The sequence below is a fragment of the Triturus cristatus genome, chromosome 12, assembly GCF_964204655.1.
Source record: "Triturus cristatus chromosome 12, aTriCri1.1, whole genome shotgun sequence".
NCBI lineage: Eukaryota > Metazoa > Chordata > Amphibia > Caudata > Salamandridae > Triturus > Triturus cristatus.
The window spans coordinates 827,500,905-827,525,054 of record NC_140595.1 but is presented as its reverse complement, the minus strand read 5'-3'; the positions used below and the strand labels follow the sequence as shown (position 1 = coordinate 827,525,054).

Here is a 24,150-nt window from a genome sequence, read left to right as displayed (position 1 = left end):
CTGCTCACTGAGCCCAGAAAAAAAGCCCATCACGGGCAGAGGTGTTACATGTCCTCCCCAGGAGGAAAACAGTGCTCGAGAGGGAAGCTTCAAAGACCTTGCAGTCTTTGTAATGTAAAAACAACAGTTTATGGACAGAATGCAGAACAATGTCATACATTCACCCCTGTACAGAGATCTGGGCCTAAATCCATCGTTGTTTTGCTCACCATGCCATTCCTGTTTGAACCCATCCATATGCAAATCAGTCTTGAACCTGTGCCTCATGGGAACAGTCCAGCCCGAACTGCATATGACTGGGTCCAACCTGGAATGGCATGGTGAGCAAAAAAACGATAGATTTAGGCCCAGATCTCTGTACTGGGGTGAATGTATGACATTGTTCTGCATTCTGTTCATCAATAGTTATTTTTGTCTGTGTAATGTGACCCCAGCCTCTGCTGCTAGCAGCAAATGGCAGCCCCCGGTTCAAACTCCCACTTTTGGTGGGAGAACTGGCTGGAAAACTAAGTCAGAAGTGGAGGTGTGCCCCACTTCGCCAACTCCACCCCTCAGGTGCTGGAGGCGAAGTGACGCACATTTTTCAGTGCCCACCATCTTGAAGATGGTGGGACTTATCCAATAGGGGCTAGGACAATGCCCCCTCCCACAGGAGGGCGGCATTATGGAGGGTGTAGACACCCCAGGTAACCCATTGGTCCCTACCTGTCACTTCCCTGGGATGCCCCAAAATCTGGTATTTAGGTAGCAACCCCAGACCCTGAAATTAGATTTCCGATGACCTACGAAGCCCAGACACCGAAGAGCCACACCAGCAAGAAAGAAGGACCAGTGACTGACTTGGCACCTGCCCTACTGGCCTGTCTGCTGTATATCGCCTTTGCTACAAAAGTCGACTCGTCCTGCACAGCCCAGCGACCTTCAAACCCTGGGAGGACTGCCTGCTTTACATAAAGATCAAGAAACTCCCATGGACAGTGAACCTGTCCAATAAGAAACCAACTTTAAAACCGAAGAGCTCTGCCCTGTGGAACCGCGAAACCGCCTCTGGACCCACCTCTGCACCCAATGCCCGCTGCCCGAGTCCAAGTGGCCCACCGGTCCTGCAAAGGTTCCCAGCGATTCTGAGCCAGAGTCCACAGTGGGCTGACCCCAGCAGGACTCTACCTCGACACCTGCAGCATCAATCTGAAGACGACTCCTAACTGCGACCTGCCCAGCTAGCTATTCATGACGCAAAAGGACATCCCTGCACCTGAAGCCCAAGGGCCTTGGGGACCTTGACCAACAGTGTACCTACGTCCCCTAGCATCAGAACTTACATAAGCAGCTGTGGGTTTTCTTTGTTCAGTCTCGTGGCCCGAGCCTGCAGCCTTTCTCCAAAACCGATCTCCCTCATTGATTTGCATTGGTCACCCAACACTGTGTTGGCACTCTGCACCGGACCACCCCAGTGCCGCTAATGGTGTAACTTTGGTGCTGCCTTGTGGTCCCCCTCCTGTGCTTACCTTAAGTCCAGGAGATCAATCCTTGACACCGCTTTACTAACCTGTGAGCTGCGCACCTTCAATCACCACCAGTCGATATTGGTTAACATTGCGTGCCCGACTCCGGGCGCCGGTGGTGCATTCTTGGTGCTAACTTGAACTTTACCTGGTGTTGACCACAGACCCCAAAGACCGGATTTTGTATAGTGAAAATTATTATTTTTTTTAAATGTACTTACCATTTAACGCACATCTTGGTCTTAAAATAAATCCTGAAAGAATCTTATTTTTCTAAAATCGGTGTGGATCTCCTTTTTGAGTCGTGTGTCATTCCTTCTTTACTGTGTGTAGAACAACTGTCTTCCACGCCTCTGTTAGGCCTAAGGCTGCTCGACCACACTGCCACAAATAAAGCACCTTGGGTTTACATTGAGCGCTGTACACTTCTGAGGGAATGTCGGAACGATATAAGCAATTATTGTTAGATCACATATAGAGCCTGCTTCCTACAACAAGTATATACACAGCAAGGATATTCCCACATAAATGAATCCAGATGCCCATTCCTCTGTTACAAGACACGGCTGACAGTCCTATTGGACCGCCCTTCGATAGGTCAAGGGTCTCCCGTGGACTGGCGTAAGTACAATATTTAAAACAAGTTGGTGCTGAACATCGCCAAAGCTAAAATATTGACTTTTGATAAAGTTGATGGAAAGCACAACTGAAGTACTGGGGGGGGAGGGGGGTTGGGGAATGATCAAGCAAGCCGCAACATATTAATATTCAGGAGTGCGGCAAAACAGTGCAGCGACAGGCATGTCATCTCCAAACAGTCAAACATATGGCTGGTTATTTACAATATCAGCTTAGGAGGCTAAACCTCAAATTGCCTTGTCCAACGGCCAACACATTTATTAAAATCTTTCTGAAATAAAATCATTCCAACAGTGACCTATGGAGCAAGAGCTTTTAAGAACAAACTAAGCAAGGATTTGAAGAAACCCATGAGCTCCGCAATAAGATCTGTCTTGGTATACCATCACCAACTGCAGCAAACCGACCAAAATTAGAGGCTGGGCTGGCACTTGGGTAACTGATTAGCAATAAAGAAATAATTGTCAAAGGATTGTCCTGCCCTGAAGAGGACTTTCTAAAATCAGTCATTTAATACAATGAAATGAAGACCCCTAGATCCACTAAACCCGACTAGAGTTTTAACTACATTGGAAATTACAGAAGATTGTGAAGAAGCAGGGAATACAAGTGACGCAAATAGTTGTCGAGAGAAGAATTATAAACTATTGTCTTTTGAAGTTCGCACAGAACACCCACTCATCTCAAAAATACGTCCTTATGCCCACCACTTACTTTCAAAACCATCTGCATGTAATGCGACGCCAGCGTTCTACTCCTCCTTGAAGTACTTTACAAAGATCTCTATGCTAGGGGTGACTAGAAATCTCATGGACGCGGGGTAGCAACTCTCTGAAGATGAATTTCTTCGCCAAGCTTCTTTATGTAGCGAGTGCGCTGCTATTCAATTGCCACCAGGGAACGATCGATATTCATTACTAAATGTAGGCTTTCACGTGGTGCAACGAGACACCAAAGGCTGCAATATGAATGTTGTATACGATTCCTTTGATGATGGATTGGTGGCACCGGACATCAATAGGTACATCCCAGCTGCCCCCGCCTTATATTCGGTACCACAGAAAAATAAACCCTGGGTGTGGATCGAACAGGTACTTACAGTGCCCTTGAAACACCTCTTATGGCTCCCTCCTCCGGTGCACAACCAGTTGGGCCCATTACACCAGTCAACGGGGCTACCCTTTATTACTGGCAGGGAGTTGTCAGGGCTCAATCAGTCATTCCCTACCCCGCCTCTCACCCGTGGAGGGGTACACAGATTTTGTACTTGGAATGCTCGACAGCAGATTTACTCAATAGAGAGGAGGGTCTTCTCTTACACTAAAGGACCTTTTAGTGGATGGGTAGACTAAAACGCAAAACCACTGTGTGAACTTTCCTTTGGGTAGGACCAACGTTTTTAGGATAACCCAAATTTTACACTGGTCTTGCCAACCAGCAACAAAAGCGGGAGGCACAACTGAAAGGACTAATATTGGGAATCTATTCACGCAGAGAAAGATCCAAAAAGCAATCTACGTGTATTTGTAGGGCATGAGAAGTGTCCCCACATGACATGACATACATTACAACGTGCCACGGAGAGCGATCTATATACAGAGATACCCAAAACCCAATGGATCACAATTTGGCACAGGGCAGCCAGGTTGTCCATTTGCACCCAATGCAAAGAGGCACTGACAAGATAATACCTTGCTGGTACTTGGCCTCGGTCCGACTGGCCCACATGCATGCAGGAGCGAAGGGGTTGAGAGGCCTGAGGCACTTGCATACAGGTTTGGTTGGAGTGTGGGGACATTCAACGCTTCAGTGAGGCAGCTTTGGTTTCTGTTCAGAATATAACCGGGGTCAGGCTTCCCCTGGACCCCTTGGCTGTATTGAAGGGGCGATCGATGAATGACTTTCCCCCTTAATTCTGCCCTGGTTAAACGCATCTCTCAGCCGCTACTTGCAGCTAGGTTGTCTTTTGGGACCAGACGCACCTACCTTAGTGGGATGGTAGAACAAGGTGCGGAATGTGAACGCTTTGAAATGTCTCACAGCCACAGTGCATGACAAGAGATGGAGATATGATAACATGGCCTCTTTTCTTGGCATTTATTACGTGAAACAATCCAAAAACGAGAAGCAGTCAAGCCCAAAGTTATTGGTGATGGCTGGCATGCCAACATCTCCAGAATAGAATGAGTAACACAGTTTGGCCCCTGATGGGTAGGTACCGTTACAGCAAAGGTGGGAGGTCCTGCTGACAAGGGTCCAGCTCCAGAGCAAACAGAAGCCTGAGATCCACACAGATTAAAATCTGGAGCGAGGTACACCAGCTTTGGATCCAGCGGGCTGGGGAGGCCACTTGCCTTATAGGTATGGACGTATATGGTGTACTGAACTCTTATTGGATTAGTCGTGCTTTTAGTAAGGGACTGTTTCAAAAGTGCATCTAGCGGTTACTGAACCTGAAATATGATTTACTAGCCAATCCAAGCCCAAATGTTGCACCCTACCACTGTAACCTGAGTAACTGCAGAAACTACCTTTCTCCATTGGTCATCTTTAGGATTGTTAAATTTGTCCTAAATACCGCTGTTAAGAAAACATCCCAAGGAAGGATTTCACTTTTACGCAATGCCAATAGCTGAAATAAGGAAAGATTGGAAAAACAAACTGTTCAATTGCACACGTTACAGACTGTGCGAGAGGATATGCAAGTGATCGGCCGCCCAGTTACATTTGCAGATTTGAAGTTAAACTTGCTAGTCAGCAAAGACTTGGACCAGCAAGGGGAAGATTGTAATTTACAAAATATTTGTTCATTTTTATTGAACTTTTAAATTACACTAGAATTAATTACAATTTTGCACAAGCATCATTTCTTAATAGCAAACGTTAAGAGTATTTGTTTTCATTTTTCCTGTTTTATTACTTGGTCCTTTAAGAGCTGAAATGTTACTGTGGTGATTTTTTGTTAACTTACAATGGATCAAGAGTCCACCACTCGGCACTGGTGCTCTCACAGCAGGACCCTGGCCAGAACCTAGCTGAACCCGGCTTCAGTTCAGAGGTCGGCATCGGACTCGGATCCAGACCCAGCAGATCAGCAGTCAGACTGGGGCTAGCGCTGTGGGCACCGCCATGGCTTCGGCCAAGAGAGCAGAAGCGAGGCCTCACAAAGATGTGAACATGGACGGATTCTCAACTGGCATAATTAGCACAGGGAAAGTGGCCGCCGACAGGAGTCCGACTGCAAACACCGGCAAATCGTGGGGCCCAAAGGCGCTGCAGGAGACCCAGTATTGTCCAAGAGATTTGCATCATTGTCCCCAACCTGTGCCTACTGCAAAGTCACAGAAAGCCCAGGAAACTCCGCCCGCTGCAACTGTGTAATGGAGCCAGAATTGGAAGATCAATCAAGAATTTCCAGTCAGCTACCGGATCACCCAAAAAAACACAGAGCACCCACTCTCCAGGAGCACAAGGTCCAAAGTGGTAGAATGTTGCAAACCCAACACTGAGGGCAGAACCCAATTATATACACTTCAGGAAACTCCTGAAAACAAACCTATTCACAAATGCCTCTGAACAGGACACAGAAACGACGGTAGCAAGTGAGGAATATCTGATAAAGGTCGATCATTAGACTGTCCTGTTCATTCGAACTGCACAGAGCTCTGAATCTGGAAGACAACGCGCAGCGTTAGTAAACCGCCAAATAAACACAGGCGTATACATCCACACCCAAGACTTAATACGCCAGTTGTCAAACTCATCTAAGACACACTGTGGTGGAAAACCTTGCTGTGCTAGCCAAGCAGCTGTTCCTAGCTGGAAGGTAACCCCCAGTACGACTGATCTGAACTGTACAAAGAACCGGTACCCAACCTGCCAAAGCCAGATTAAGAAACTCTGAATCATCTTGGACTTCTTGAACTCTCACACTAACGGGTAAGGATTAAAAGCAAATGCATTTTCCTAACTGATAAGTAAACCACACACTTTGAGGACCACAGCTCTTGATCATTGCACGTCACCTTACATCTTGTAAGCATGGTGCAGTCCATTGTGCTTCTCCGGCTGTAGCCAGCTCCATACCACACAAATTACACCGAGCTCCCCCTTACTCTCAATCTATGCAGTCACTAGCAACATACGGTAGCCTAAGCCAGATGGGTTGCCCTTACCTGTTAATGTTCTGCACCTTGTGCCAGGTGTACTTCGGCTCCAGCCTGCGGTGTGCGATCGCAATAACCCGGAGCCCTTGTCGGGTGTAGCTCTCCAGGACCTCAGAGAAGTTGTCTGGAACTGAAATCAAAGGAAGAGAGAATGAGGTGAAAGGCAAGAAATATTTTTACACAGTGCTTTGTAGCCCACTGTCCAATTTAACTGTACTCGATTTACCAGCCTTAGAAGGATGTTCAGCGGAGTACGGTTTTCAGGCACTCAACCTCGTTATGCAGAGAGCAGCTGCAACCGTACAACATATCATACCTGCATGGTACAAATGCCAGCTTCAGCACCTGGCACACGAGGACCAGGGAGGTGCCATTTTGAGGGAGTTAGACCCAAAGGGCAATCCCTGCCCAGAACAAGAGAAAACTAACTATAGAGGACTATCACAAAGTTAAAAGAACTGTTAAACAGCATGACTTGATGACAATACAGAGATCCTAGCCTGGTGAAGAGATCAGAGGACCAAGACATCTGAAAGCTGAATAATTAGCATAAAACACCACCACACACTGCATATGCAAAGAAAATGTAGATAAAACGCCATTAAATCCACATCAGCTGTGAAATGCCCTAGACATTTACAACCCCATAAGAGACAGCGACGTAGACCGGAGTCTTCAGAGAAACGCAGCTCTAACTCCTCTGCAGCCAGTGCTCTAGACTCGTACGTCACACCCCCCAAAAGGTGCACAGGGCTCACAGACACTATCCTCTAAATGCCTCCTACTATCGGAAAGCTTTGAGACTGGTGGTATGAGAATTATTTTACTCCACAGCTTTATCTTGCAAATCATCAACTTCTTCCTACTAAGTGGAGAACAAAAACTTCTTGAATCCCTTCTCCACAACTCCTGCCAAGCACGCGCTCGCCTGCAACTAGATCCTATTAGCAGGAATGTTAAAGATCTGGCTTGAAAACAGCACCATTCCCTCATCTAAAACCATTTATAAACACTGGCGAGAAATTATAATCAGAGACACTCTTCACACAAGCATTACTTCCGAAAGGCTATTCCGCTTTTCTTCAGCATGGATTACTACGTCCCAGACCCACACTCAACTTGCAGCATGATCTGCCCACTACATCACTCTCCTCACCACTACTTCCACAACCAAAACCATTAGTCCCTCTTCTGCTCCAACACCTTCGATACCAGCGTGGAAGAAAACAAACAATGATCACCCCTATAGCACATGCCAATATCCTCTCCCACTCAAATCCTGCTGTGGAGCAATGCTTCCCCCCCTCCCATCCTACAAGAAAAGGCAAAAATAACCCCACACGAACCCACTGCTTACTGATCATGGAAAGAAAACTCAAAACAAAAAGATCCAAAATAAAAAATAAAAAAAAAGACTAATTCACTTATCTCGCAAAAATATGCACTATATAGTATCAAACAATTCATTTATACAGGAGTTTGGAGAGCACGTCCCTCTAGTCTAACCAAGTTATTTCAGACTTCAACATCTTTACCAGTGTTTGTCAGCAATCCCTGAAGACATCTCTTCACTCTAGAGGTCAGACAAGTCCTTCAGTTTTATTTCGGGAGAACATAACCCTTGCTCGGCATTGTAGGTAATCTCAAGTCACTAACCACCATTCCAGCTCCCTGGCGGATTACCAAAAGCATTTCATCTTTAGCGTGTTAAATATTGTACTTCAAAACGGAGGCTGAGAGGCAAACGGCCCGCGCAGTGCTCGCTGGGAACCCGCGGGCTCCTTAGAAAGCACTGAAGGATTTTTCAGCAGCTGCGAATTTGAACGGAGGAACCTTTTCCTGAATTTTCTCTCTGAGAAAGCTCAGAGGTTGATATTTTTGGTGGTGTACGTTACTTTCACCCAGGTGCTGCAATGTGGTCTTTGTACTACATAAAAGGAAGATTTTTCCAAGAAAAAAAACAAGAAATGTCTGGACGAAATGAAAGTCTCACTGTGGCATTACAAACTATTTGGGAAGGAAAATGTACGTTAAACCGTTAATAAAACACATAAAACTGGAAATTTGAACAAGGATGGTTGGTTCAGTTAACGTAAACAAGCTGGAAGGGTCGGTGGGGAACCTTCAAGAGTATGCACCTCAAGTCATTGCGGAGCCAAAGACACAACAAAGAAGCTGTCCAACAACTTAGTTGTTGAGGTTGAGATCTGTGGACTTTACACAAAAGCCACAAATGTCCCAGCGCAAGGTATAAACAAACTTCGCTTTAGGGCCCCTGTCAGTCAGGATGACATCCACAACTTTGATGGGCAAGTCAAATGTAGTCAACTTCCGCCACGCAATCTCCACATATGGAGCTGGAGACTGTGCAGGTTCAGGTGGAAGACCCTTCCCTGCGACATGCTCAGAAGTTCCCAGTAACCCGCTCTCCTGGCCCAGTACGGGGCCATTAGGGTGACTAGGGCCCACTCGTACCTCATCTTCAGAACTCTGGGTAGGAGAGGCAGAAAGGCATACAGGAGTTCACTGTTCCACCACAGTCAAAATGGGTCTCCATGGACTTTTTGCATAATCTCCAAGGCATAAACGTTTGGACACTGAATGTTAGACGGTGGCGGTTCTCCCCACTGTCGGAAGACGCCCTTGTCTACCTCGGGATGTAGCTACCACTCGAACTCAGCCAGGTCCCATCTGCTGATTTAATCCACTAAGGCATTGAAGGATTCCGCCAGGTGGTTCACATTTGGGGAAATGCCCTGATGTTCCAACCATGTCCACAGGCATGGAGGCTCCTGACACAGGACCCAATTGCACACTCCTTTTTATCAGAACCTCAAAATGATAGTGGTGTTGTACGTGAGAACCTGTACAAGCCTCCCCTTGATGGACGGTGAAAAGCCCTTCAACGCCTTTTGAATGACCTGCAACTCTAGAAGATTTGCATTGAAGAGGTATTCTGCTGGAGCACTTTGATCTCCACCTCTCTCAAATGACCTCTCCAACTCAGCAGTGATGCATCCATCATTACCCGAAGCTCTGGGTAGAGAAGGGAGGGGAGTCTGCCGTAGGTCAGGCAGCGGTTGAGAAGCCACCACTGCAGAGCGTGTGCAGTCTCCTCAAAAAATGGGATGGCCTCCGACAGGTTTCCATGGTGCTGGGCCCACAGACTTCAGGTACCACTGCAGAGCCCGCACAGGCTACATGGCAAAGTAGACACGTAGGATGATTGAGGCCAACAGGCCAAGAAGTCTCAGAGCTACGTTCACCAAGGTCCAGGACCTCGGTTGAAACATTGGGACCATAAGCTTGAATGTCCTAGCCTTGATGCGATGGAGGAAAGGCCCTGAATTGCACGGTGTCAAAAACACCTCCTGTAGGAAGCTTGCTCTTTATATAGTGGACCAAAAAGAGGTACACTGTGTAAAGAGTCCAGGCAAACCCCAAAGGAATTAGTGGTACAAATGGCACCCCAAATGCTCTTTTGTGGTAGTGTGGGTGAGCAGTTAGGCATATCAGAGGGCAGTGCTAAGCATTTATTACACAAACACACGTACACAAATCTGACACCAATTTATAACAACACGTACTTTAATGAATTTAAATGCCAAGATCATCATAATCACGTAAGTACTTTTCGTGTTTTGAATTTTTATAGTTTTCAAACGTTGACACTGTGCAATTTCTGGAGCAGTAAAGTTATCCTACTGGGGGAAAACATGTACTGCATTCAGGCACTTAGCAGCAACTTAAGGGACTGTTCTCCGAGACTTAACGCAAGTACCGGCCACGGTCCATGGGCACATTAACAGGTCACCTTGGGAGGCTCTGGGGCATCCGGGTGCAAAGGTGTCACGGCGTTGGGTGTCCCATTCACTTCAATGGGGAATGGTCTGGTTAGAAAGAGGTTGCAAGCTGGGACGGGAGTGGGGGAGGGGGGAGGCAGTCCGGGGGAACCCACAGAGGGGCTCGACCCTTTAGGTCCTCAGGCACTTCGGGGCACTGTTGGTCCACTTCTCCTCAGGCTGTGGGGCTCGGGTGCAGTGGTATCTTTTGGCGCTGGATCAGCTGATGGTGTTACCCATGGTTGGAGTGAGCCTGCAAAAAGAGGCTGCAGGCAGTAACTGAAGTCCAGTCTGGGCAAACCAAAGGATGGGTTTATTTCTTGTGGGTCTGGGGACCCCGTTGGCACCGTCACTTCCCTCATGCTCTGGAGCGCACGTGCAAGGGTTGCTTTGAGGTGTCAGGGGGCGGCAATCGCAGACACTCTTTGTCTTTGGTTCTGCTGCAGCGGGGCAAACAGAACAGCTGGGCCACTCTTGCTGTGGGTTTCCTTGTCCCTTGAAGAGCAGTTCGGTTTTCCTCTGTGTTTGTCTGGGCTGGACACACTAAGCCTTGGCTGTTGCAAGGGGAGTGGTACCCCAGGTATTGGTGATGTGCGGCTCCAGTCGGTCCGGGCGGCCCCATACTTGGAGGAAGGATGGATCTGACCAGTGGAAGCATGGCTACATCTTCCTGGGCAGCTGCTGCATCATTTCCTGTGAAGAAAACCAGATAAGCTTACCAAAGGCGGTGAGCTCTTTGAACTTCCTGCCCTGGAATGCTAATTTGCGTGTCATCCTGTGGGAGGGGGTGCAGACACCCTCTGCCTGAGGAGGCTTAATTCCTGACCTGAGAGCAAAGGACCTCACCCTGGGGGTCAGAAGCTAGTCTGTGGTGACAGGCTGGCTAAGACCAGTCAGCTAGAATACTAGTAGTTGGTAGGTTTTTTCGGAGGTACCTCTAAGGTGCCCTCTGGGTGCATGTATTAATAAATCTCTCACTGGGATCAGTGTGGGTTTATTAATATGAGGTGTTTGATACCAAACACCGTATATTTCAGTGAAGCCAATATGTAGCTGGGGAACTCGTTATCGACCAGGGTCCAGCTCATCCCTTAAGATGGCTTCCCTGCTCACTTGCAATATCTAGTAATAGAACTAGGCATCACAGGGGCACATCTGCTCTCGCAGTTATGTTCTCAAATAAAATAAAATGCACCCTGCTTTCAGGTTCACAGGCCTACGGTAGGGTGACTTACATATGTTAGATGCAGAGACTTTGGCATGACACACAGGAGTGTGTCATGTTTTCACTCATGGTTGCACCATGTCACTCAGCCTGCACTGGCAGTCTATGTGAAATTTGTATATGGGTCCTTTAGGGTGGCATAAGCTATGCTGCAGCTCTTTGGGGCCCTCTTTAGTACCCCTGCCCTAGTTACCTGGGGTACTAATTGCTAGTGACTTTTAGGGGTGCTGAAGTCCTTAGCCAACTGTAGCACAATTAGACTTCACCTTGTTTTAAGGAAAGAGCACTGGCACGGCGGTCTGGTTAGCAGGCCTCGGTGCACTGTCAGTCGAAAATCAGCATCCGGTACCTAAAAAGGGGGCCAAAAAGTAGGAGGGCTGCTGCACCTCCTATATAAGAAACCCTCTTCAAAGGTGTCAGGAGCAATTTCCGCTCATTGATCGAGAACTCTAACAATGTCAGGAGCTTCACCATCATCTGGAGGTGGCCTACAATTGATTGTGACAAGCCTGCCTTCAACTGCCAGTCGTCCAGGTAAAGGAAAACTAGTACCCTCAACCTCCGTAAATGGGCCTCCACAGCCATCATCACTTCCGTGAACACCTGAGGGGCGCTAGTAATGCCAAATGATTGTACATCAACATTAAAATGCTCTTGACCCCCCTAGAACTGAAGGTAGAGTCACAAGGGGCACATGAAAGTATGCCTCCGGCAGGTCCAAGGCTACCATCCAGACGCTGGGATCCAGGGCAGACTGAACCCGGGTTAGCAGTGGGCACGACTGCACCAAGGCACAAATGTATTTGTAACCTGGTGGCAACATACATTTTATTTCCTGGCTCAATTCTGCAGTTTTAAACGTTCCTTAGGGTAGGCTGGTGATCTGCTGTTAAGAACAGAAAGGTGAAGCGTCAACTCTCTCTTTAATCTTTCCCTGATGTAAAATACTGTATTTTTATTGGTTTTATAGTAAATTTGTTTACAAGTCCACTGGGGAGGGACGGTGGGGTGTTGAGTTGAAATGTCGTATAACATGTTTCACGCAAATTGCCATGACTGTTTGAGAAAGTATCAATTAATAAAACGTGGATGCTGAGGGGGAGGGTTGTGGGGGGGCAGGGGCGGGGAGTGTTTTGAATTTGTTCTTTCGCAGGAACTTATATATAGGGCAACGCTACCATCCAGTCACCAGGGCAGACAGAGCCAGCATGGCCTTCTTAAAGACCTCAATCTGCTGCAGTGTTGCTGGGGAAATCGTGGCGCACACGGGTCAGCTGAGGAATCTGCTCTGATTGGAGACCTCAAATGTGAATGTCTCGCTTCATGATGCCCTCACACCCTTTTCTGTTCAGACTGAAGTCCTGCTTCGCTTTATGTATGCACTTTGACTTGAATTTACCAGAGCACTTTCGGTACGTAGTTAACTGTTCACAGGAATGGCCTCTGCAGTGGGACTGAGACCACAACTTGGATTAGGAGTGGATTTGCACAAAGGTGGCAACTTCTTGTGTTTGAGGACATTCAGGTTTGCCTTCCGCTCCCGGATCACCTTTGGTTGTGCAAGGAAATGACTTATTTTGTATAGTCACCCCCAAGGTTTTCGACTGATGCTGCTGTTTTTCGACCCTAAAGTGTATGTCGAATTGGCTATGCCTAATTGGAAATAGCTAATTAACCTGCAAGCCCCTATCGAATGGTATCCAGGTTATATAAGGTAGAGGGATACACCTGCGACTGCAACGCTGGTTATGCCACCCTGTAGGTCCACCAAGTAAACCTAGTGCCCCAGTGGACTGGCAGCGCAGTCGTTCACTGCTATCACAACTCTGTCATTGAAAAGCAATGGCAAAGCCACCACTTCCCTAGTACATCTGTACAAGTCCCTCCTCTGGCAGGCCTACAGGGGCCTAAGGTAAGGTGCAACATATGACACAGGCAGGGCATTTAGTTTAAATGTTCGGACTGTAAAAATGCAAAACTGTCATCTTTACTGCAGAAAGACTAGGTCGCCCAATTAGCAAGTGCAGGATTACACACGGACCTCTCACGGTGCAACCAAAGTAGGTACTTCAATGTATCAAACTGAATATGCTACTTACCAGTATGCATCTGTTCTTGGCATGTAGGGCTGCTGACATTCATATCTGTGCATAGATCGCCGCCTAGTGTTGGGTCCGGATGTTTGCACGTTGTTGTCCTGGAAGAGTCTTCGAAGTATCCTTGGATAGGTGACTCCTCCCCTGGACTACAGTGCGCATGGGCATCCTCTCCATCCTCAGATTGTTTTTCGCCATTGTGGCAGTGATGGAGTAGATACAGAAAGTGATGACCATGCTTGCAGTAATTCTGAGAGCTGCAGCTGCGACAGGCGCCGGGGAGGAGGGAGGGCGATATGAATGTCAGCAGCCCTACATGCCAAGAACAGATGCATACTGGTAAGTAGCATATTCAGTTCGAGGCATGTGGGCTGCTGAATTCATATCTGTGCATAGAATACATAGCAGTGCCCTCTATTGGCGGCGGCTACCCGTGCCAGCTGCAGCGGTCTGAAAAAGTGTTTTGAGAACAGCCTGTCCTACAGCTGCCTGCTGTTTTGACTGCACATCTACGCAATAGTGTTTTGTAAATGTGTGTGTAGTGGACCATGTGGCTGCTCTGCATATATCATGCAGGGGAATATTTCCTAGGAAGGCCATGGAAGCCCCCAACTTACGTGTTGAGTGGGCTCGTGGTGGAATAGTTAATGTGCGTTTTGCTTTTTGATAACAGATTTGAATACACTTAACTATCCATCTGGCTATCCCTGCTTTGGAGATGGCGTTACCTTTGTGGTGTGGGGCAAAGGCAACGAACAGTTGTTTTGTCTTCCTGAAGGGTTTAGTCCTATCGATGTAGTACATGAGGGCCCTCCGTACATCTAGTGTATGTAGTGCCCTTTCTGCAACAGTTTGTGGGTTTTGGAAGAAAACTGGCAGTTCAATAGTCTGATTCATGTGGAACTGCGATATTACTTTGGGCATGAATTTGGGGTTGGTACGTAGTACGACCCTGTTGGCGTGAACCTGTATAAATGGCTCTTGAACGGTTAGTGCCTGGAGTTCACTAACTCTTCTTAGGGAAGTGATCGCTACAAGGAAGGCCACTTTCCAGGTAAGGAATTGAATCTCGCATGAGTGTAGAGGTTCAAAGGGTGGACCCATCAGGCGTGTGAGGACCAAGTTGAGGTTCCACATTGGAGCCGGTGGGTGGCTTGGTGGAATGACTCGTTTGAGTCCTTCCAAGAATGCTTTGATGGCAGGCACTCTGAATAGAGAGAGGTGCTGCCTGGTTTGCAGATAGGCTGAGATTGCGGTCAAATGGACACGTATAGAGGTGTACGCCAGATTGCATCGATATAGGTGTAGGAGGTAACAGATGATGTTTTGGATGGATGCGTCCAGCGGGTTGATGTCATTATTACCGCAATAAATGACGAACCTTTTCCATTTGGCTGCATAGCAAGCTCTGGTAGTGGGTCTCCTGGCCTCCTTGATGATGTCCATACAGTCAGGTGGCAGGTTGAGATAGCCAAACTAGGACTTCAGGAGCCAGATCGCCAGGTTCAGCTGTTGCGGATCTGGGTGCTGAACCTCTCCATGGTTCTGCGTCAAATGCGCGGGTTTGATCCGCAGCCTTTGATGCGGCACCACGGAAAGTTCGAGGAAGGTGGTGTACCACGGCTGGCGTGCCCACGTGGGAGCAACTAGGACGAGTGTCAGGGAGTATTGTCGGAGTTTGCGAGCCACCAGCGGTATCAATGGCGCTGGGGGAAAAGCGTACGCAAATCTGCCGGACCAGTTCATCCATATCGCATTGCCCTGCGACTGCGGATGTGGGAATCTGGCGGCGAAGCTTTGGCATTTTGCGTTTTCGCTTGTCGCGAATAGGTCTATCTCCGGATGACCCCACTGCTGGAAGTACGGTTGGAGTACTGATGGGTGTAACTCCCACTCGTGCATCTGGTGGCTGTGTCTGCTGAGCAGATCCGCCATCTGGTTGTCCTTGCCAGGGAGGTGTTCCGCCATGAGGAACATGTTCCTTTGAATGGCCCACTTCCACATGCTCTGAGCCAGATGAGACAACTGTGGAGAGTGTGTTCCTCCCTGTTTCTGTATGTAGTACATTGCGGTCATGTTGTCCGTCCGGATCAACACGACCTTGTTGCATAGATGTACTTTGAATGCCTTCATGGCTAGGAAGATTGCCATCAGTTCCAGAAGGTTGATGTGCAACTTCTTTTGTTGTGTTGTCCATAGTCCCTGCACTGTGTAGTGGAGTACATGAGCTCCCCATCCCTGGAGAGACGCGTCCGCTGTCAGTACTATCTGTGGGACAGGCTCTTGGAATGGTCGGCCCTTGCAAAGGTTTTGTGGATTCCACCAATGCAGAGAGTTGTATGCCCGACCACTCACCAACACTAGGTCCTTCAACTGTCCTTGAGCCTGATTCCACTGACGTGCTAGGCACTCCTGAAGTGGGCGCATATGTAATCTCGCGTGCGGGACTATGAAGATGCAGGAGGCCATCATGCCTATCAACTGCATAAACACTCGCGCTGGAAGTGAGTGATTGGGTTTGAACTTGGAGATCAGCAGTTGTATGCTGTTGATCCTCACTAAATTTGGCTGAGCTGTGGCCGCCAGAGTGTCTATAGTCGCACCTAGGTACTGTTGTACGTGTGCGGGCTGGAGATGGGACTTTGGGTAATTTAGTGAGAATCCCAGACTGTGAAGAAGGTGAATGGTGCGGGACATGTGGCTTGCACATTGCTGGGCTGACTTCGCTTGAACGAGCCAGTCGTCTAGGTAGGGGTAGACGTGTATATGCTGCCTCCGTAGATGTGCTGCCACCGTAGCTAGGCACTTCGTGAAAACCCTGGGCGCTGTTGTCACGCCGAAGGGAAGGACTTTGAACTGATAGTGCTGCCCTTGAACAGTGAACCTGAGGTATTTTTTGTGTGAGGGGTGGATGGGTATGTGAAAGTACGCATCCTTGAGGTCCAGTGTGGCTAGGAAGTCTCCCTGCTTGAGAAGCGGAAGGACTTGCTGTAGAGTGAGCATGTGAAAGTGCTCTGAAAGAATGTACTGGTTCAGGGGTCTCAGGTCTAATGTAGGTCTGAGCGACCCGTCCTTTTTTGGAATTAAGAAGTAGAGGGAGTACACTCCCGTACCCTGCTCGTGGATGGGTACGACCTCTATAGCGCCTTTTAGAAGCATCCTTTGCACCTCTTGCTATAAGAGCGTTAAGTGCTCTGAGGACATAGGACGGCTTCTTGGTGGTATTGTGGGTGGAGTGGAGGTTAACTCCAGACAGTAACCGTATTTTACAATATCTTTGACCCACCTGTCCGTGGTGACGGAGTTCCACGTGGACAGGAACCTTTGTAGCCTTCCCCCGACAGGTGTTATGTGGTCGGGAGGAAGGGAGAGGGCGTCACTGCTTGTTCTTGGGGGAGGACCTGGTGTTGCCGTAGCCACGTCCTCTGCCCTTTGTACTGGAGCCACGATATCCACCTCGGGTGTTTTTATCGTAGGTGGTCTGTGTATTGCCTTTGTTATATGTTTGTTGTGACCCCTGTCCTCTACCTGCTCCCTTGTTTCCTGGGCGACGAAAGGAGCCGCTCCGAAAGGACTGAGTTTGTAGGGCGCCCATAGACTTTGCAGTGTCTGTGTCCTTTTTTATCTTTGAGGGTGGTGTCAACCTCTGGCCCGAATAAATAGTCGGGGTTGACGGGCTGGTTGAGTATATTGTTTTGTACCTCAGGCTTGAATCCTGAGATCCGTAGCCAGGCATGTCGTCGCAGCATGACGCTTGTGTTTATGGCTCTGGCAGCCGTGTCTGCAGCATCTAGTGCACATTTGATGGAAGCATTCGTGAGTAGCTGTCCTTCTCTGATGAGCATTTCTGCGCCTTCCTTGAACTGGTCAGGGAGATGTTGGAATATTTGCTCCAGTGTGTCATAGTGCGCTCTATCATAACGAGCAAGGAGCGCTTGAGTGTTGGCTATGCGCCATATGTTGGCAGCTTGGGCGGCGACTCGCTTGCCAGAGGTCTCTAACACCTTGGACTCTTTGTCCGGGGGAGGAGCGTCACCCGTTTGCGAGTGTGCCCTCTTGCGTGCATTCGCTACGACGATGGAGTCGAGTGGTAATTGGCCTCTGATGTAAGTAGGATCCCCAGGTGCTGATCTGTATTTCTTATCAATCCTGGGGTTTATCACTCGTGCCCTGGTGGGTTCCTTGAAAATGTCCTTGGCTGGTTTGAGGACCCCCTTCAACATTGGCAGAGTCTTTACATGTCTTTCTGATGATGCAAAGGTGTCCATTAGAAAGTCATCTTCGATGGTATCAGAGTGAAGCTGTACCCCATGGTTATTTGCAGCACGTTCAATAAGAGCGTTGAACGCCGCAGTATCCTCCGTAGATGTTTTTGCCCCATAGAGTTGTGGGTCCTGTGCATCGAGAGGTGCACTGGGGTCTGCAGGGTCGCCCCAAGTTTGATCAGGGTCCTGCTGGTCATCAGGGTCTGTGTCTACATGGTAGGGGACTTGGTCATCCATGTAGTCCTCCAATGCATCCGTGTCGGAGCGTGTGGGGGAGAACCGGTGTGGATCCTGGTAGGATGAATGGAAAGGTTCATAAAGGAGAGGTTCTGATTCTACAGGCAACTTCCTTTTTAGTGGGATCCTGAAAGGGTCCAATGGCGGCTCCGAAGTTATCCTTCGGTCGTGGAGAATCATCCTGCCAGTGTCGGCGTCGATGACACGTGCCGGAGACGTCTCAGCAGGTGTGACCGTAGTTTGGGTGACCCGTGTCCTGAGTTGGAACATTTTTGGGATTGTCGACGGAGGCAAGCCGAAGGTAATGTTGGCCGGCACCGAAGAGGCTGCTGGAGCTCCGATCGAACCGGAACCCGACGTGTCCTGGAGGACAGCCGTGGTTTTGCTGCCTTGCGTCGCACCAGGTCGTACTTGGGGCGTCTTTGAGGCTTTGGCACCGGCCAGGTTCGTAGAGGCGGCCGTGGATTTTTTCGGCGCCGGCGGTTCATCGAGTCGAGGTGCGGAGATCACCGTTGAAGTCTTCGATACGTGAGGCTTAGGTGTCGTCGAGGGAGCGATGCGAGACGCAGCAGGCGGTACGGCCCTCGGTGTCGTTGGTGCCGGTAGCCGAGCAGGTTTGTCGGTGCCGATGGCCTTTTTCCGTTTGTCGACTCCGACGTCGCCCGCTTCAAGTTCGGCACCGAAGTCTCTCTTGGTGCGGTCGGTGCCGACGCGTTGCGCTGGCGTCGAAGTCGTGGAAGGCCTCGATCCGACCAGCGCCACTTTCAGTTTCGGTTTCTGAGGAACCGGAGCAGCTTTCGGTTTCGGTTTTGCGGTAGGGAAACCAGCTGGTTTATGCAGTAATGGCTGCCGCTGAACGTCCGAGGCCGGGCCCGAGGGCGGGGCCGAAGAACTGCGGGATGGGTCTCGGGTAAGGCCCGAAGGCGATCCCTCGACCGGAACCATAGTCTGTGGCACTGGTGTTTCTTCGGTTTGAACAGGTAGGCCTTGTTCATCATTGGAGCTACTCTCTTCGGCCCCTAAGGCCTCCTCGTCGTCTCCTACCTCGGTGTCGTCTTCACCTCTTTGGAAGAGTGACTCGTCTACCTCGTCCGATCCGGGTTCGTGTTCGGAAACGGGACTGGAGGGCAAGACTTCTAATTCCTCGACGTCTTCGGCCTCGTCGAAGATGTCTGTTGGGGCCGGTGCCGCGTGCTGCGCCTCGAGTCTCGCCGCTCGTCGATTCCGTAGAGTCTTCTTGGAACGGAACCGGGCACAGGCCATGCATGTCGATTCGTCGTGGTCCGGCGAAAGGCATTTGTTGCACACCGGATGGACGTCGATGTGTGGGTACTTCGCATTGCATACCGGACACCTTTTGAATGGCGTCCTCGATTCCATCGTCGAAGTAGTCGATGGACAGGTAAATGCGAAAAAAGTCGGTGCTGAAAGGTAGTAAACTAACAAGATTATATCGAAACCCGATCGATAAACAGTACCGACGCGAACTAAAGGCCTTTTGGCCTCGACAAAATATTTTCCTAACTTGAGCTAAGATAGCACATCCGAACCCAATGGCGGAAAAAAACAATCTGAGGATGGAGAGGATGCCCATGCGCACTGTAGTCCAGGGGAGGAGTCACCTATCCAAGGATACTTCGAAGACTCTTCCAGGACAACAACGTGCAAACATCCGGACCCAACACTAGGCGGCGATCTATGCACAGATATGAATTCAGCAGCCCACATGCCTCGAACAACTTGTTACAATAAGCCCGGCTTAAATCTCAAGTCAAAATTAATGTAATATGTTCCACTTTCTTACTTTTAAAACTCCTGTGCTTTCCTAGGCAATCATGGAGCATGTTACACGAGACAGCCGTCTGCCCTCCTGGAGAGACATGCAAACGACTATCAGGAAATGGAAGAATGAAGTCTTGCAGGCCAGGGAAGTGTTACCGCCCTACTGCAGGAAGCCACATGGATGTTAGCCCCAAAATGCAGGGTTCAAAGGGGGAACCTACCTCTGAAGGGTAAATATGTAAAACCAGGCTGCTGGGCTGCCCCACTTTTTGGACAGACAAGCTGGCACGGGGAGCAGAGAGGGGAAACCAGTTGCCAAACCAGCTTCCCAAGGGACTTGTAGACCTGAGGTAGTCACACCCCAAGGGTGGGCTGGTGAGGTCCGCACACTGAGGCAGGGATTCTCAGCGAGGGATAAGACAGGCATTTCTACTCTAAGCATATTTAATCCTAAGTAGCTCTGTGGTTGTACAATCACTAACATGTAAACAGTAGTTTGGACTCACTTTGCAGGCCTGAGCAGTCATAAATCCAGTGGCAGGCTGCGGCTTTTCTCCAAAAGTATTGTTTATTAATAATCGCAAGCACAAAGGACTCCGAAACCGTAGGGTTTTAATTGTACAAGACAATAATATTCCCAAATTCTCTTCACCTCCTTTCCTAAGCACATTAGGTGGTCTCGACTCAGCAGGCGCTTACCTGTCTCCTTTTTGCAAAGGCTAGCAACCATTTCTGGAGCCCCCTTCATGTAGGCATCCAGCCGCCTCTCTCCCAGGGTCCTGGTTACCACACTCATGCGCTGCAGAGCCGATGAAAAGGGGAATTGGGTGATAATGCCCAGCTCGTACACCTTCTGCAGAGGGCAAAAACAGAGAGGCAAGCTGTGAGGTGGCGCCAGAAACAACAGTGGGCAGGCGAAAGCAGGGGCGAAGACAAGACAGCAAGCAGAACAGGAGGCATTGTGTCAAATCAGACTTCCTGCTCATGGAGCAGAATTGACATAAAGTCCATTTCAGCGACTAGCCTGCGAATCACAGCAGCTATGCATACGGCGACCATCTCAGAGACGTCAGAAACGAACATAGGTGTCAAAGAAATAACCGAGTATAATGGGGAGGATGGCGAGTTATCGGTCCCTTGTAAAACAAATCACTGGTTTTGAAAGTATCCCTAGTAGCTGAGCATGTGATAGAAGTATGAGTAACTTGGTCGCTACTTCTAGCAGGAGGAGTACCTGCTGGACCAGGACCTGTGCCAGTGGTACCAGTAGTGGCAACAGCAGCAAGAGAAGATACAGTCTTGTCGAAGCCGAACCCATAGCAGTTGAACCACTACTCAGAGTAGTAAAGCCTGGATTAGTGGTACCACCGGCACCACGGTTCTAGCAGTAGCACTAGTAGCAGTGACTGTATATTTGGTAGGTCTTTACATCACAGCAGTGCTGGGTTGTACTGCAACCACTTGCAGACCTAAAGAGTTGGGCTATGACCTGATCTACCAGCCACACTAGTGACGGAGAAGAGAAGAATCCTCTACTGATATTCACAATGAACGACCATCAGGCTTCATTAAACAGGTACAAGGGCGGGCGCGCAAGAAACGGACTAGCTGCACTGGACCTGCTGATGTGTAATTTTGGAAGAAAAGGGACAGATAAAGTTGGGTCGCACACAATGAACAGCGGGATGAATTCCAGCAGGATGTTGGTCCTGTGGCGAATGGAGCATCAGCACTCACCATGATGTCATGAATGGCCTGGAAAAAGAAAAGAAAAGCAAATGTTTAAAAGTAGACTTCAGTTCAACACAACAGAAAACAGAAACAATGCACTTTGCCAGCAGCCTCGCCCACCCAGCACATCCTGCAACCTCTAAAACCGAAGAACAAGTAACTTACCGTTGGTAACACCCTTAATGGTGGACACTCTTTCTAACCGCAGATTCCTCACCTTTGAAATATTCACCAGACTGGAATCGTAGGTTTTTCATAGCAGTGCTCCAACACATTATTACATGGCACCATGTGGCTCTGCGATGGCTTTGTTCCATCCCAGAAGGGATAGACCAGAGCTGCATTTGATTGCCACCCCTATGCGCCAACGTCAGTTTCTTGCTTGATCCTTTCCACGCCAGAGGGCGCAGAGCACAAAACAATTAGAGGTATCAGCGTGCAGATCCCTAATCTGAGACCTTTGGAGATGTTAAAAAGAGACGGCTTCGCAGAGCAGAGGGGGGTGAGGAATCCACGGTTAGGCAAAGCATCCACCAGAAAGAGTGTTAACAACGGTAAGTAACTTGTTTTCTGACAGATACTTCTAACCGCATATTTTTCATTTTAAGAATAGATACGAAAGCAGCAGCTCCCATGGTCCTGCAGGACTGAAGAGGCAAAATGCCGCGCTCGGTGGACCTGGTTGTCAAGGCAGAACATATGCCCACATCGCGACCTGACAGATGTCAAGAGCAGGAACTCCCGGTGCCAGTGCAGTGGTGGAAGCCTTGGTCCTGGTGGAATGGGCCCTTAGTCCTGCCAGAGCTACTTTTTTGACCAATGCAGAACAGATCTTAATGCATAGGAATATCCACCTTGATAGAATCCTTTACTGCATCGCCTTACCTTTCCTTCCACACCGAAGCCCACGAAAAGGTGATTGTCTACCCGATGGTACTTGGTGCGTTCGATGTAAAAGCTTAAAGCTCTTTTAGGGTTCAGCCGATGGAGTCTCTCCTCTTTTAAAGAGTAAGGTGGGGCAAAAAACATTGGGAGGGCGATGGATTGCCAAATGTGAGAAGGAGTCAGGACTTTTCTCCTAAAGGCCACTCTGGCCCTCAGCATCAGTCTGTCCGGAAAAAAGGTGGTGTACGTGGGTTGCACAGAGAGCATGCAACGAGCTAAAGTGATCATGCTAAAGTGATCATGACAGGGAAGACTGAATGAGCAGTTGTGTATTGACTTGAAGGAATACACACAAGAAATGTCAGGATCAAATTAAGGAGGGAACATGTGTGTTAAACCTTTAATAAACTGAATCACAACAGGTGCTGCAAACAAAGATGGTTGGTCTGGTAAATGTAGAAAGGTCAAAAGACCTGTTAAATAAGCTTTAATAGTGTCCAGCACAAGGACTTTCTGGGCCAAAGATAGAACAAATAAAATATCTAACAGCTTGACTTGGAAAGGGTCTGTCCTGCAGACTCCACACGAGGCCACACCTTTGTCCCAGTGCCCGGTGTAAAAGGACTTCATGGAAGGGCGCCTGGCAAACAGTATGACATCTACAACTTTGCCTGGCAAATCAAATGCCATCAGATGCCACTGCTCAGTCTCTACACATGGAGGTGTAAATTGTGCAGATTCTGCTGGAGAACCCGCCCTGCTGAGTTGCTACAACAGCAGGTCCTCCTGAAGTGGTAGCTTGATTGGAGGGCGGACACACATGCTCATAAGGTCTGTGTACAAGACTGTCCAGGGCCACTAGGATGACTTGGGCCTGGTCATTCCAGAGATTCTTCCGACTCTGGGCAGGTGAGGCAAAGGCGGGAAAGAAAGAGGAGTCCTATGTTGCACTCCAGTCAAAATGCATCTCCTAGAGGTTCCAAAACCTATATTCACAGTACTTCTCCCCCCCCCCCCCCCGCCACCTATACTAGATGCAACATTGGAATAAAAGACAGTGTAATTATCAATAAGGCTAGCCATTTGCTTTGCCATGGTGTCACTATCGCAGTAAAAACAGCCATATGTTACAATTTGGGCTCCCTGTTTCCGTCTTTACTGATTTTTAGATAAATACAGACAGAAAACTATTTATTTTCCGGTCTGTATTTATTTTTAAATACAGAAAAATATGGAAAATAGGTCTCCTTTGGATGATTTTTTCTACTGTCAGTTATGAGTGATGGGTCAGTAGGAGTCCAGATTGAGAGATAGGGGAGATGATAAAAGACAATAGCTTTCCTACTTAAGTGCAGATCATTGATTCTACAATGCAAATGTTTTCAGATAACGCTATTGCACTGTCTGCTGCTGAAACCTTTTGGATATTCAAATGCAAGTATACATTTATTAGTCAAATAAATGTGGAAAAATAACCATTGCACATTCATTTATTTAGAAAACATAAAATAAAAATGGATAAATACAGAAAAAATTAGAAAAAAATAAATATGGATAAATACAGACAGAAATGTCGAAAAAATAAATACCATAAAACCGGGAGCCCTAGTTACAATTCATTAACATAACATAGCACCATTGAAATCAAAGGGGGCAGTATCAATATATAGTAAATGGTATGACCCACCATTGAAGTCAATGGGGTAATCAATAGTACTCATCCTGTAAATCTTGCATTGTTATTCAGTACACTTGGGAACGAAGCAATGCATTCAAT

The 24,150-nt window shown here is 48.4% G+C and overlaps 1 protein-coding gene across 2 annotated transcripts in view; it reads right to left on the bottom strand.

Annotated features, from left to right (window-relative positions):
- LOC146782995 (polyamine-transporting ATPase 13A3-like) overlaps positions 1–24,150 on the bottom strand; it is a 374,238-nt gene that overhangs the window by 128,739 nt on the left and 221,349 nt on the right. For both annotated transcript variants that reach the window (XM_085638060.1, XM_085638059.1), the window contains exons 17-19: positions 21,495–21,512; positions 20,457–20,610; positions 6,320–6,440 (exon numbers count right to left, since the gene is read on the bottom strand). In XM_085638060.1, the coding sequence (XP_085494186.1) occupies positions 6,320–6,440; positions 20,457–20,610; positions 21,495–21,512 (293 nt within the window). The remainder of the gene's footprint in view (positions 1–6,319; positions 6,441–20,456; positions 20,611–21,494; positions 21,513–24,150) is intronic.